General features: G+C 42.2%; 1 protein-coding gene across 5 annotated transcripts in view; it reads right to left on the reverse strand.

Annotated features, from left to right (window-relative positions):
- Positions 1–15,640, reverse strand: part of EIF2AK4 (eukaryotic translation initiation factor 2 alpha kinase 4) — a 109,460-nt gene that overhangs the window by 66,089 nt on the left and 27,731 nt on the right. For 4 of the 5 annotated variants that reach the window (XR_007152828.1, XM_047861810.1, XM_047861811.1 and 1 more), the window contains exons 7-11: positions 14,173–14,288; positions 11,032–11,189; positions 8,634–9,169; positions 3,442–3,548; positions 2,703–2,860 (exon numbers count right to left, since the gene is read on the reverse strand). Coding sequence is in view for 4 of the 5 variants with exons in the window: in XM_047861810.1 (XP_047717766.1) it covers positions 2,703–2,860; positions 3,442–3,548; positions 8,634–9,169; positions 11,032–11,189; positions 14,173–14,288 (1,075 nt within the window). In the remaining variant the exon portion in view is untranslated. The remainder of the gene's footprint in view (positions 1–2,702; positions 2,861–3,441; positions 3,549–8,633; positions 9,170–11,031; positions 11,190–14,172; positions 14,289–15,640) is intronic. The other variant, XM_047861814.1, reaches the window with a different exon arrangement.

The following is a 15,640-nucleotide window of genomic DNA, read 5'->3' on the forward strand; positions in this document are numbered from 1 at the left end:
CCCTTCCCTGCTTGCTCTCTCTCTCTCTCTCTCAAAATAAACAAACATTAAAAAAAAAAAAGATTTATAACTGATGACATGTATTAAGACTAAAAAATGTGATTAAGAACACAATCAAATATGGGGCGCCTGGGTGGCGCAGTCGGTTGGGCGTCCGACTTCAGCCAGGTCACGATCTTGCGGTCCGTGAGTTCGAGCCCCGCGTCGGGCTCTGGGCTGATGGCTCAGAGCCTGGAGCCTGTTTCCGATTCTGTGTCTCCCTCTCTCTCTGCCCCTCCCCCGTTCATGCTCTGTCTCTCTCTCTGTCCCAAAAATAAATAAACGTTGAAAAAAAAAAAAATTTAAAAAAAAAAAAAAAAAAAAAAAAAAAAAAAAGAACACAATCAAATAAAAACAAGAAAAATACAAGAGAAAGTTTCAAAGGCAGGTCTCTACATCCTGCACAGAGGCATCTTCTCTTTGGCAGTTGCACCATGCCATTGGGTTGACTGAAGTAGCTTTGAAAAATTTTTGTTCACCAGAACATTCCAGACCCAATATGCAGGTCAAATGAGGTGATAAAAAGCAACAACTTGGCCATGGGTGGAGGGAGGAACTAGTTAATGACAAAATACAAAATAAAGCATCATTCTCATAGGTTTAGATTAGTATAGTAAATAACTTCCAGGATAGAGAAAGGAGTACTATAAAATTGTTTCAGATTACCTTTGCGTGGAAACAGTGGCAAGAAACATGCTTTTGAGTAAAACAGATCTAGGTCTGAAGGCTGGTTTTCATCTGTTAGTGCATGTATGTAACCTCACGCTAATTACATAACTTCTCTGAAAGTCAGTTCCCTCGTCTGAAAAAAGGGGTTAGTATTTATTTCATAACATGTCACCAAATTGAAAGATAAGGTTTGCGAGCCACCTGCCACGTGACCTGAAATATGGAATGTGCTCCAAAAAGCTCTATGTAGCCCTGTGTTGTTTACTGCCATGTTAATAGAGTAGAAGACGATGCAAAGTCTTGGCATGATCTTCAACCTTGAGTCTCAGAACACATCATGAACACTTGGGAGTCACTGATCGGGATGTGGAGCTTGCTACACTGCACCTCCCCAGCTGACACTTTGTCTCTCCGTCTCTCTCAAAGATAAATATTTTTTTAAAAAGTAAAAATAAATAAATAAAAATGGAAAGGTTCATGAATCATACTCAGGCCAACTGCTATTGAAATGCCAGATCACTGAACAGAATGCCCTACCCTAACCCAGAAACAGAGGTGGAGTGTGAGGGCTATGGCCTCTCGGAACGAAAAACCACAAGAAAATTTAGGCGCTTAAATTACTAGACATTTTTATTATATGAGCCTACCCAAAATGGAGTTTGGTAATGTTTGTGTTCAAAAATCTAAAATACAGGGGCGCCTGGGTGGCGCAGTCGGTTAAGCATCCGACTTCAACCAGGTCATGATCTCGCGGTCCGTGAGTTCGAGCCCCGCGTCAGGCTCTGGGCTGATGGCTCAGAGCCTGGAGCTTGTTTCCGATTCTGTGTCTCCCTCTCTCTCTGCCCCTCCTCCGTTCATGCTCTGTCTCTCTCTGTCCCAAAAATAAAATAAACGTTGAAAAAAAAAAAAAAATTAAAAAAAAAAAATCTAAAATACAAACACATTAAAGGGCTTGACCAAAATTATAGTGGGAGTTAAATGAATAACATACCCAACAATCATCCACTCCCCTGAAGATCACTGTGATTATCCAATCAAGGTATCTGCCCATAGTAGGTCTATTTAACCGTCTACCTAGAGTGTCTATACTTTCACGAAGAAAGTTGAACATTTTCCATAATACTATAACCTCCTTTCAGAAAACTCAAGATTGTCTTTCTGTCCCTGATTACCACAGAAACACCTTTCTTTTATTTATTTATTTATTTATTTATTTATTTATTTATTTAGGGGAGTGTAAAAGGCCTTCCACAGTAATCCTAATAACCTTTCCTAATAACATTCTCAGAATCCTAAATGGGCATATGCCTTCTTGATGGAGGACCATTTTATTCTGTGAAAGATGACAGGTCTTATATGGATTTAATAGCACAGTATCAGCCTGGGTCTCCTAGGAGGCAAACTGCCAAAAATTACTTAAGAGCAGCTGAAATCTCTTTCTCAAGGGGCAAGTAATCATGAGTCACCCAAATAGACAAGAACGCAGAAGGCGAGACCTAACAACGGCGCGCCCTTGTAACGCACCACTAGTTTTCTCTCTCCGGAGCAGCTGGAAAATACAAGGCATGGAGACCGTCTGGGGCCATTTCCCAGTGAACCCCACCTCAGCGCTAACCTCGCAGCCCTTTTATCCACAGCACCTCTGAAAAGCAAATGGGACAAAAAGGACACTTTTCTTTCTGAACCAAAGCTCAGAAAAATGGTCTTCATGGAGAGGTCCTGGCTCCGCAAGTAATCATGAGGTTTTCACATTAAGGGACTGCATCAGGCAACGGAGGAGGCATGATACGTTCTTAACGTGTCCAGGGGAACTTTCAAGCCTTTGACTTTGCAACGGTCATGACGGTCAGAGTTTCAAATGGCCGTGCTCACTTCTCTCCCCACTCTCAAAAAAGAACTCCCTTTAAAAAATAAGAATAAAAAAAGAACTCCCTGTGTGCAGAAATGAACAGAGGAGGAGCTCTCAAAGCGCCGGGCACAACGCTGTACCACACCTTGATGACAGCCCCAAAAGCTCCTTTGCCGAGAAGCTGTAATTCTTCAAACTCGATGAAGTACCGGGAAAACTGTCTCTGTGTCTCACTGAAGAATGCCGCGCTGGGTAGCTGCTTCCTAGGAATAACGGTCTCAACATAATCTTGTCCTCCCGAGTCTGAGATAAAACAAAACGTGAGAGGCAAACGAGGCATTAGAAAAAGAGCAAGGGATGCAAAACCCAGTAAGGAACCAAGTGCTGGAAGAAGGGGTCCCAACCGGTAGTTTGAAAAAGTACCTCTTCCCTGGCACAGACCCGTGAACACTTCTCCTCTCACCTTGTAGGGTGAGGTGGAATACACATGAGCCCAGGTCAGAGGTGGGGCTGAGACTGCTAACAAGGAAATGACGATGCGATAGGGTCAGAACCCATACCCAGGTCTCCTGCCTCATCCCCAGCTCTGCTGATGATCCCTCATCTGCTACTTGAGTAGTGACAGGGAAATCCGGTTGCACAGCAGTAAAGTGATGTGACCAGAAGGGTTAACCAATGGACACTTTAATCAGTCGAGGCTGGAAAAAACCAAGAGGGCACAACAGTTCCACGTGCATGGTACACATTCAATGAAAGGATTTACGTACAGCTCGGCATAAACCAGATAAAAATCTATGATCCAAGCAGTCCGTTCCAGTTTTAGGTTTACTTTCAAAATAATTAATGTCAGGCAGGTTTTCAAAAAAGAGTGGCAACAGACTCACCTTCAGGACTTTGTTCCAGTAAAGACATTTTTGGCTGAGGATTGATAAAGCTGTGTTTCAACAACTGCTGGGGACTCCATCTTTCCTTATCATCCAAGCAAACACACCTCAGTGAGAGAGAAGAAAGGGTCTCAGTGACACAGAAAACAAGCACTAAACTTGTTAATGCAAGTTTTTTTTATTGATTTTAAAATAAATACACATTAGAGAATTTATATTGCTTATGGACCAAAATGCACTCATAAGTGAATACATATTGAACACCAGGCTGGGCGTGAGTGGGGAGTCAAAAAATGTATAGTCTTTAGAGGCAGGAAGATCTATCTCATGGAACACTATTTTTTTTTTTTAAACAAGTTTAAGATAGCACAAGTTATGAATTTCCACTCCCATTAATAGTTCAATGGCTTGACATACTAAACCAAGACTCTCCAGGACCAGTGGAAAACAAAGCTTTCCAAAGGACAAGCAAATCTGAAAGCTGATGCAAGATCGGGGCCCAATATGACAAACTTTGGACAAAGCCTGTTCGTCATAGTGTGATGTAACCTGGTAACAATTATGGACTACTTTTTTTAAAATCCCACATTTTGTCACATACTTTCTTTTCATTCTCATTCCTTGAACCTGGTTTGGTGTTCTAATAAATAATTTTTGTTTTTTAATGAAGGAAGAGAAGCCATGCCTTTAACCCAGTGGTTCTTGAGGTGGGGTCTCTGACCAGTAGCATTCACCATCAGTATTGTTGGGGATTTGTTACAAATTCTATTCCAACCCTGTCCTGGTAAATCAGCAACTCTGGTGGTCTGGCCAGTAATCTGTGCTTCACCAAGCTGTCCGGGTGGTTTCAATTCAACATAAAACCTGAGAACCACAGGTTCCCTGTTTTAAAAGATCTCAGCTGTCTGGCTGTATTGACAATGACCCAAGCCAGCACCACTGGGTAGCACCTGACCCTAATTATCAACAATGTTTCTAATAGAACCAACCATCACTCTGAATTCTATACTTAAAATCTGTAGCTATCAAGTGGTGGCAGCAACTACCTTAAAGGGGAACATTTTATTTTTTTATGTCAGCACTAAAATGCCAAGTACTCCTAATTTCATACCTTGAAAAGGACAGAAAAAAAAAATCACAATAAAAGCATTTGTGTAAGATACGGCTTTTTCCCCTAAATTTAAGGTTAATTTTAACTACCTTGAAGTAAAACAAGAATGCCTTCTCCTTGCAAAAGTTAAAACCTTATTGATTATGATAAAGTCTTCGACCAAACCAACTCTCTCCAATTCCTCCCTTCCCCTTTAGTGTCTGTCATTCTAGACTTTATTTTTTTATGCATTTAACACAATCATACAAAAGAGACACTTTTTTTTTCTTCTAACGACTTCACCCTGTATAATCCTCAACTTGCTTTTTTCATTTGATCCTGTAAAAGGTTCTGTACTCAATTCCACTGTTGGGGGACTAGCAGGGAGGGGGACCAAGCAATTCTCTAACACCAGCTGGGTGTCCTACAATTCAACTCAATTCTGACACCACCTACCTGGGGACCACATCAGATCCCACAGGTCAGGGGCTTGATCCCATAAGACTGCCCCCCAATCCCTTGAAGATGCCAGTCACAATCCATGCTTTCAATCAACCAGCTACAGATCAGAGGTTCCAACAACCCCTCCCTGAGTTCCATTAGTCTGCTAGAGCGCTTCCAGAACTCAGAGAAACATTTACTAGATTACCAGTTTCTTATGGAAGGATATAACTCAGGAACAGTTAGAAGAAATGCATAGAGCAAGGGGTGCCTGGGTGGCTCAGTTATTTAAGCATCTGACTTCAGGTCACGATCTTACAGTTCACGAGTTTGAGCCCTGCGTTGGGATCTGTGCCGACAGCTCCAAGCCTGAAGGTTGCTTCGGATTCTTTGTCTCCCTCTCTCTCTGCCCCTCCCCTGCTCATACTCTCTCTCACTCAAAAATAAATAAAACCTTAAAAATTTTTGTAAAAATTAAGAAATGCATAGGGTGAGGTGTGCGGAGACATCACAGGGCTTCCATGCCCCCCCTCCAGGCTCACCTGCCTTCTAAAATCTCCATGTGCTCACCAAGCTGGAGGTTCTCCAAACCCCAACCTTTTGGGTTTTTATGGAAGCTGCATTATATAGGCATGATCAATTAAATCATTGGCCACTGGTGATTGGTGAGAGGGGTGGGTTCTCAGGTCAGTTCTCTGGGCAACCAGCCCCATCCTCCGGTGTGGTCCAAAATTTACCTCATCAACATAACAAGGGACACCCTTACCACTCTCATCACTTCAGAAATTCCAATGTTTTTGAGAGCTCTGTGCTTCAAACAGGGATGGAAACCAAATAAATATTTCTTATTATATATTACAAGGCTACACCACGTGTCTTAGAGATCTTTCCAAGATCTTTCTGAACTTACCAGAATTTATTTACATGACATACACCTTCTCCTCCTACTGTTGGACATTTAGACAATTTCTAATTTTTCACATGCATAAAAAAATGCTGCAATGAACATCCCTATACACATCCTGTCAGGTTTCTGAAGCACATTGTCAACTCTAACTCAACTGTGACAGTAATCAAGAAAAACCGTAAAGCCTTCCTAGAACAAACCGTATCTTTAAGAGATCTTATAGCCGGGAGGGGGGGATGGGTTAAATGGGTAAGGGGCATTAAGGAATCTACTCCTCAAATCATTGTTGCACTATATGCTAACTAATTTGGATGTAAATTCAAAAAAATAAAGAGATTTTATAGCCTCCAGGAGCTCAGTTAAAAAGATGAAATTTTCTGGGGTGACTGGTTGGCTCAGTTAAGCGTCCGACCTCGGCTCAGGTCATGATCTCGTGGTCCGTGGGTTCGAGCCCCGCGTGGGGTTCTGGGCTGACAGCTCTGAGCCAGGAGCCTGCTTTGAATTCTACGTGTCCCTCTCTCTCTCCGTCCCATCCCTGCTCACGTTCTGTCTCTGTCTCTCAAAAATAAACAGACATTTAAAAAAAAAAAAAAAAAAGATGAAATTTTCTAAGCCACCAATTTTGGCACCATGGCAGCCATAAGTAGTGGAGGCAAATGTCAGGTCCAGCTCTGAAAAGGGATGAAAAGCCTGGAAGCTTACTGTACTCTCTCCAGAGGACGGTGCTAACTAACCCTAACCACAGCACAGCACAGGCCGCCGGATAGGTGTTGAGCTCACTCAATCCCTCGAACCACCTCCTGAGGGAGGCAGTGCTATTATTATTAAAGGACTAAATTAAAAGTAAATTAGTAAATTAAAACGATCCATTTTACAAGGATACAACTCTGGGTGGAGAACTTAAGAACTCAGAGAATTCTAAGGGGGAAAGGTGGGATCTGAATCCAGCGGTCCGGCTCCAGTCTGGGCTCCTTCCTATCACGGAGACTGAGCTGAACAGAATCTTTGTCCAGGGGATTCACCAGTAAGTAAAACAAACAACTACAAATGAAATGTAGCCATGCTGGTGCCGTTTGTGAACGATTTCTTTCTTTTTTTTAACTGCGGCTGGACAGCAAAGGAAGTGCAACACTGTGCGGCAACTTCTTCACCGAACAGTCCATCAAACCAGTCTAGGATGGGGGAGGAATATACAAAAAGTCTCAAGGACAACCATGTTAAAGAGTAAGAGGGGCACCTGGGTGGCTCAGTCGGTTAAGCATCCGACTTCGGCTCAGGTCATGATCTCGCGGTCCGTGAGTTCGAGCCCCGTGTCGGACTCTGTGCTGACAGCTCGGAGCCTGGAGCCTGCTTCCCATTCTGTGTCTCCCTCTCTCTCTGACCCTCCCCTGTTCATGCTCTCTGTCTCAAAAATAAATAAATGTTAAAAAATAAATAAAAATAAATTAAAAAAAAGAGTAAGAAAGAGGGGCGCCGGGGTGGCTCAGTCAGTTAAGGGTCTGACTCCTGATTTCAGCTCAGGTCATGACCTTACTGTTCTGTGAGATCGAGTCCCACATGGGGCTCTCTGCTGTTGGTGTGGCGCCCACCTGGGATTGTCCCTCTCTCTCTCTCTCTCTCCCTTGCGCACCTCTCCCCCTGCTCGCGCTCTCTCTCAAAATAAATCAATAAACATTAAAAAAAAATCAATTAAATTGGAGCGCCTGGGTGGCTCAGTTGATTAAGCATCCAACTTTGCTCAGGTCACGATGTCGTGGTCCGTGAGTTGGAGCCCCACGTCGGGCTCCGTGCTGACAGTCAGAGCCTGGAGTCTGCTGTGTCTCCATCTCTCTGCCCCTCCCCACTCACACTGTCTCTCTCTCAAAAATAAACATCAAAAAATAATAATAAATAGATAAATAAAAAGATTAAAAAAGAAATGGAGGGAGTGGATAAAAGTGAATGGTTGGAAAAAAGAAATAGTGAGAAACAAGACAGAGTGCAGGAAAGGGAAGAAACCAGTCCGGGTCAACTTCTGCAGGAGGGCAGGACCAGGGGAGTATCTAGAAAAGCCCAGACTGAAGAGATCTTAGTTCCCTTTTCACAGAGAAACCCAGAGCACCTAGGTCTGGCTTGGACACAGCACAGAGGCAGGGCTAAGCTGCAAAGTCCTAAAGGGAAGGACCCAGACAAAAACCGTAGGCCTTAGGTGAGCCCCTCAGTAAGGATTCTCTCGATGCAGTTAGACTTGGCTCTACAATGAAATGTGCACCTGGAATTTACAAGTATCGAAAAATCCTATGGCTGGTGTGAGACAGTCACTGCCGTCTAGGACTTGGCTGAATGACACAATGACAGTGAAGAATGGTTACGAAGAACAAGGGGCAGAATCACACTCCTAGACAGCGGAGGCCTTGTCTTTGATCCTTGAGGAACCAGCAGCAAAGGGAGACAAAGAGGGTCTTCCATTTGGAATACTTGGGGCATTCCTCCCAGTTAACTTCCTAGATATACCAGGCTCTCCCCCAAAGCAGCTCGGAAATCTATTACTAAGCCCAAGTGAATTTAGGAGAATGGGCGAACTAAGGGAATGAAAACGTAAGCAAGAAAACAGAACCTATGCGGCTGGGGAAAGATTGGGAGGACAAAGAATAAACTCCAATCCTGCTCCTAACTTTTCAGCTTCAACACATCCCTTAGATGGTGAGCACATTCAAGCGCAGTCCAAAGTTCAGGAGTAAAGAGCAATTAAGAGAGAATCTCAGTGATACTCACTTCTTTAGAAAATCTTGGAAGTCAGCTGGTAAGTCGCTAGGGATGGTCACAGGGTACTCTCTACATTCTTGTCCTTGGCTGAGGGAGATCAGCAGAAGGCCAAGACACCAAACGTCTCCTTTCTTTCCAGTTTTATAAGGCAGGGCGCTGTCACTGAAACTAACTCGGCTTTGCTCAAATACGTCCTCCTTGCAAATGTCTGCTAGGCGCTTAGAAATGCTGTAGTCTGTAATCTTGACATTGCCCTCTGCATCCACCAAGACACTGGATGCGCTCAGAACCTTGTGTACCACGTCGTTGCTGTGCAAATAACTGAGGCCCGACAAGAGCTGAGCTGCGTACTTGCGGAGCTGATGAACGGGGATGGGGCCTGAGTGGCTCAGGTGTGCGGCGAGAGAGACCCCATTAATATGCTCCAATAAAATGTCCACCACGATGGAGTCATCTTGCTCTTTGAGATTCATCGCAAAGTAGTGTACTACATTTGGATGGCTCAATTTTACCAGCGAGTTGAATTCCGTTTCTGCCCCTTGAATCTGAAAAGGAAAAACACCACTAAGATAATATTGTATTGGCCAGCATTAAAATGGTATTTCACTTCAAAGGTAAAATATTTAACAGAAAATGTACTTTCAAAGGAGAACAAATACGTTCTGCACTGTATCCTCCCCTAAATTATACGGCCAACTTAACGGTTCATGAAGATGAAAGCAATTTAATTATCAACTTCTGTGATCTCAAAATCTAATGCGCAAATTACTATAAAACTGGTGAACAGCTTTTTTTTCCTATTTATTTTTTTTAATGTTTATTTATTTTTGAGACAGATGCACACAGAATGCCAGCGGGAGAGGGGCAGAGAGAGAGGGAGACATGGAATCCGAAGCAGGCTCCAGGCTCGGAGCTGTCAGCACAGAGCCCGATGCAGGGCTCAAACTCACAAACCGTAAGATCATGACCTGAGTCGGACACTTAACCAACTGAGCCACCCAGGCACCCCTAACGTTGGTGAACAGCTCTTAAAAGCAATTTATTTTGCCATAAGGCCAGCAGAAAAAAAAAGAAACACTAATTATTTTTAAAAACCTTTCCTGGGGTGCCTGGGTGGCTCAGTCGGTTAAGCGGCCGACTTCGGCTCAGGTCATGATCTCACGGTCCGTGAGTTTGAGCCCCGCGTTGGGCTCTGTGCTCTAAGTAAACATTAAAAAAAAAAAAAAATTAAAAAAAAAAAAAACCTTTCCTGATTGTGGTGCCTGGCAAGCTCGGTCAATGGAGTCCCACGTTGGGTATAAAGATTGCTTAAAAAGAATTTTAAAAATCTTAAAAAAAAAAAATAATGGGGGCAGGGACGCCTGTGTGGCTCAGTAGGATGAATGTCTGACTCTTGATTTCAGCACCTGTCATGATCTCAAGGTCGTGAGAGTGAGCCCCACGACAGGCTCAACGCTAAGCATGGAGCCTGCTTGGGGTTCTCTCTCTCCCTCTCTCAAAACCAATAAACATTTGGGGCACCTGGGTGGCACAGTCGGTTAAGCGACCGACTTCAGCCAGGTCACGATCTCGCGGTCCGTGAGTTCGAGCCCCGCATCAGGCTCTGGGCTGATGGCTCAGAGCCTGGAGCCTGTTTCCGATTCTGTGTCTCCCTCTTTCTGCCCCTCCCCCGTTCATGCTCTGTCTCTCTCTGTCCCAAAAAATAAATAAAAACATTGAAAAAAAAAATTAAAAAAAAAAAAAAACCAATAAACATTTAAAAAAAAAACATAAAAAACAAAAAATAAAAAAAAATGGGGTGCCTGGGTAGCTTTGTCAGTTAAGCATCCAACTCCTGATTTCAGCTCAGGTCACGATTTCATGGTTCGTGAGATTAAACCATGCATGGGGCTCTGCGCTGACAGGGTGGAGCCTGCTTGGGATTCTCTCTCAAAATAAATAAACGTTAAAAAAAGAGACAAAACAAAAAAAACCACCCACCTTTCTTGATTATAAGGATTCAGTGTCAACACTTTAATAAGTACTAACACAAAAGAAAGACGCCCACAAATTATCCAGACGGTCACCACCCAAAGACAACCATTATGATTTCAGTGTATTTCCTTCCAGTTTTGCTACCATAAATACGGGTTTTTCTTGGAGATGGCTATTAATACCATAAAAGAGGCTGACAACGGAGGTGCAGAAAACAGCCTCGAAGTCGTGACCACACTGTGAGAGTTGTGCCAGAGTCAACAAGGGGCTGAGGAAACTCTGGAAGGGGGGGCGGGTCCCCCACCATCCCCTCTGGTTAAACAGATCTCATGCCATTCTGTCATCTTTGCTAGCCAAACACACAGCTCTTTTGTTCTGTCATCTCCTCATTTCAGGGTGAGGCCTCTGCTCAAGGGCCACCTCAGATGCCCACCTGCTTTTTGCACTTATCAATCTTCTCCTTCTCTTGACTGGTAAGGAACGGACCCATTTTTTTCTGCCACTGAAGGACCCATTCATACAACAAGACAAAGTTGCCAGTGGCCGTTTCCAAAGCATTGTAAACTAATTTTCCAAGCTGCTCATCACTGCCTGCACATTGAAAGAAAATATAATGAAATCTCACAGGTATAATTTCTGTGGGGGTAAAGAAAGAGCGGATATATCTTCATTTATTCATTCAACAGTGGATATACCATGTGCTAACTATAAAAAATATGATTTCATGGAATACATGCTCTTCTGTAACCAAATTTGTAATATGTAACAACAGACTCTGAACCCTTAAATATTAATTTTTATAAAAGGAAAATAAACGAGATTTAGTAGCAGATCAGTGTTTTCCTCTACTAGCCGTTATTCAGCATGTTACTTTTATAACCATTTCACTTCTGATGACTATGCCTACTAAGGCGATAGCTACTAATATGATGGAAGGAATCTGGAAATAGGAACACTCTATCAAGGTAACTCCGTTGATGTAGATTAGTGTGCACAGTAAAAATAAGTTTTAATAATTTGGAAATTTTAAGACATCAATGATCTTCTTACTATAAAATTTGAATATGGTCAGCAAATACAAACTGGCCAATGGTTTTGAGGGAAGGAACAAGAAATAACGGTTTAAATTTGAAGTCAGAAAGACAGACACACTTATTTAGTGATCTGCATATGGTTTCCACTTGTGCCTGGAAAGTTACCAGAAAAAATTGGAAATGGAGAAAAGCATCACCTATAATATCACCATTTTATTTCTCTTCCTGTTCCCTCTATTCTTTTTCTGATTTACCAAATCATAGCATACGTAACAGGGTTTCTCACCCTTGACACTATGGACATTTTGTACTAAGATGTTTTGTCGCCAAGGGCTGTCTTGTGCACTGTAAGAATGTTAAGCAGTATCCCTGGCCTCTACCCACTAGATGCCAATAGCAACCCTACCCTAGTCTTAACCATCAAAAATATGTCCAAACAGCACCAAATGTCCCCCAGGGGACAAAACTGCCCTCAGTTGAGAACTAATGATATACACTATTTTGTCTTTTTCTCGTAGTATCTAAATATCTTTCCATGATGCTACACTGTCTTCTGATGAAAAAAAGTGTTTCAAAGAAATAACGGTAATTATTTTTTCCACTTAAAAAATGAAAAGTAACCTGGATGTACAAGACAAAGTGGTCTTAGCAAAAGTGTACTAGCTCACCTAGACTTTTTCCTGAGAGGCAGTTTTTATCTCGTAGAAATGCTGGCAATTTAAGAAATTTTAATTAAAATGATTGGTTATGCTAGTTATAAATAATCCCCAACATTCTTAGCCTGAGGGGGAAAAAAACCCTTGATGTTTGAGAATTTGTCAACCAAAGGAAGCAACCTGTGGAATGTGGGGCCTAAGCAGCACACGTTGGAAAACGCACATTAAAATGTTTATGGGAGGGAATGTGATGTTATTTACACAAAGCCTAACTAGATGTGTGCATTACACGGTACAATGTCTTGCAATATTTGTCTCCTAAACTGGAACCAGGTCAGTATCTCATAATTCCTGCTTAGAGTTCGTGGTTTTTTGGATTATAATTTTGTCATCACCACCCTCCTCTTGTCACTTTTTTGTGATGGGGGTAATAAGAGACAAAAGAACACACTGCCATGAGGCTGAAGGTAAATAGGTTACCAGCAGAATTCCGACTGAGACTCTATTATGTGTTAATGGTCATTTTTACAGACGGTGTCTAAAGCGCTTTATCCGTCAGCTGTCTGACTCTAACAGCTTTAAGTTGAAAAACAAATGCCAATGAATTCATCTTTTATAAAAACATTTTGTAGAAAATCAGGACATATCTTAAAAATTAGACCTGTTGTGGAAAGCAAAATAATTTATGCAATGGTTTTACAAAAAAATGTTCCGATTGCAAATGTGTCTCCTAATGAGGGTATTAACTAAGGTAAATTGGTCTAATGAGTACCAGCGAGACTGAGCTAAGGTAATAATAAGCAACTGGGTTAATCTGCCTTCCTGATTTCCCCAGATTATTGAAAGTAATGTTTTATGTTGCCTGTAGTGTTTTATGTTGCCAGAATCTGAAATGCCTCTGAGTCAAGGACGTCTCAGGTCCAAGGTCGTCAACCTCACCAAATGGTTGCTTAGTGTGCATATGGCACAGTCAGCGTCCACACAGTCCTGTGCGGTTCAGGCTGCGTTCTGTCAGCCAAGGTTAAGTGTCCAGTTCATAGACTATTCGGATATCTGGTGTCTTCTCCCTCTATCTGCTGCGTGCTCCCTGGCAACTACCACGCTTATCTGCATCTCCTTAAAGGGAAAAAGACACCAAAAGAAAGTAAACTCCATTTAGAAAATTTGGCTATTAGCTTTGGCAAAGAATATTTATGAGACTAAAAATTAAATTGTCAGATTCACTATATGCAAGTGATCCCTACACCAAGTAGTGGCTGTATCTGTATGGCTGATAAAAGATTTATATTTAGGGCAAAAAAGTAGATAATGAAAGTGTGATTTTAATATAAACAATTCAAATCATGAATTGCTGAACCAGCTTCACCCCAAATACCCATCAGTAGGCAAAACTGCTAAACAAAACATATAGAAAATGAAGTGCTTTTCCTGGTCAGATACAACATGCCAAGAGAAAAGTGCTATTTAGATGGATATCAACTAAAAAATCAGACTTGGGTTATGAAAGATTACAGGTATTAGAACTCATTTTGTTACACATATTTTATCAGCAATAGATGTGCAAGACACAAAATTCTACTGATTCATATTTCACCCATTTTGGTTTCAAAAAGCTTGACTGATTATAAAAATGACAAATTTTAAATTATCTCTAATCTAACAATATTTCTAAGAGCTTAAGTTTTTTGTTTCCATGTTACAGAGGAGGAAACCTGAGTGCTTTCTCATTTTGGTCATGAGGTAATGGGAACGAGAATGACTTATGGTCTTAATAGATTTCCCTGGACCACACTGGTTTAGACCACAGACTCCAATCCACTCTGTTCTTTCATGGTTAACTTTTGTAGTTAGAATAACTGAAATGAAGTTAGCAAGTTTACTCACCAGTGCATTTCCCTTTGTAAACCATGAGCTGATCAGGACTACCCATAGAGAAATACAGGACTTCGCAAGAGCCAGGAGAATCTTCACTACTACATATAGAATACTGACGTTCTCGCCTTAAAAAATAAATGTGGACAATGATTTCTTTCAATTTAAGATTAACACAGGAAATCCTTGCGCTTCCATTTTCTCCTGTTTGCTAGCCCATTCAATGTCTAGCATCTATCTCTACTAGGAATTGAGGTGAAGTGCTAATGGGAATGTTGTTCAACTCCCACCCCCACTCCATTGAGGTCTTCTCCATATGAACTCTACAAACCCCTAACTCTGGATCTGTGCTGTCCCATATGGTAGCCACTAGCCACAAGTGGCTATTTAGATTTAATTAAAATGAAATTAAAAATTCAGTTCTTCAACTGCAATAGCCAAATTTTAGTACTCAATAGCCACAAGGGACTAGTGGCTACCATATTGGACAGCACTGACAGGGTACATTTCCATCATCACAGAAGTTCTACAGCAGTGATTTAGCTCAGTCCCACATTGATCTCACATCTCTGCATTCCCATGCACCTGCACAACTGGAAGAAGCTGCAAATGGGGGGTTTGGAGCATTACAAATTCCTAGTTCCAGTTGGGTCCCCAACCATTGCATGCTCTCATTCATTGTCTCACTTGTCTTTGATAGATACGCTCAGCCAATCCCCTTTATGACTTCTCCAAAACGTTCAAAGCCCACCACCTCCTCCCTTCTTTCCCTTTCCCTGCTTTTTTTCTGAGCAAGGAGCAATAGCTGGGAAGCTAGATTATAATGCAAAAATAGTAATCGGGAAATATAAATAAAAATGAATAAACTGGTAGACAATGCAGTAAAGAGACCACGGAGAGATGGTCAGGATTGGACCCCTGTATGAAATGCTTTGATGGGGCACAAGGACAGATCTCTAGAAAGCAACCCTCTCATTCAAAGCAATGAGCATGATCTTGACTTAAACTTTCACCGAGAACATGAAGCAATGGGCAGTGAAGCCCACTCTACCATTCCACCGATAATGTTTCTTGGCATCTGCACTGTTCTTTTTCCCAGACTTTAAGGACCCTGTTCCTCAGTTCCACTCCCTAGAGTCTCTGTGAGATCTTGGTCCAGCAGCTAGTCCCTCTCTCCTATATGTTCAATCTGCCCCTTCATCTAGGCTCCTTCCCCTCAGACTATAGCTCTCTCCAAGGTCCACATTCCCCTTCCTCAACCTTGCTCCCACCTCCTCTTATTCTTCCCTTTCAAACTTCTACACTTGGCTGTCTGTGTCTTCTCTTTACTCCTCAGGCTACTGCAATGTCAATAAAACTGCCATCACTCTCCTACCCACTCTCAATCTGGTTTTTCCCCTTTGCTCTTTTATTTTGGTTGGTGGCACAGTCATCCATTCTGTCTCTAGTCAGAAACATGTGAGCCTCCCTGAGCCCCTAG

Source organism: Prionailurus viverrinus, chromosome B3 (genome assembly GCF_022837055.1).
Source record: "Prionailurus viverrinus isolate Anna chromosome B3, UM_Priviv_1.0, whole genome shotgun sequence".
NCBI classification, from domain to species: Eukaryota; Metazoa; Chordata; class Mammalia; order Carnivora; family Felidae; genus Prionailurus; species Prionailurus viverrinus.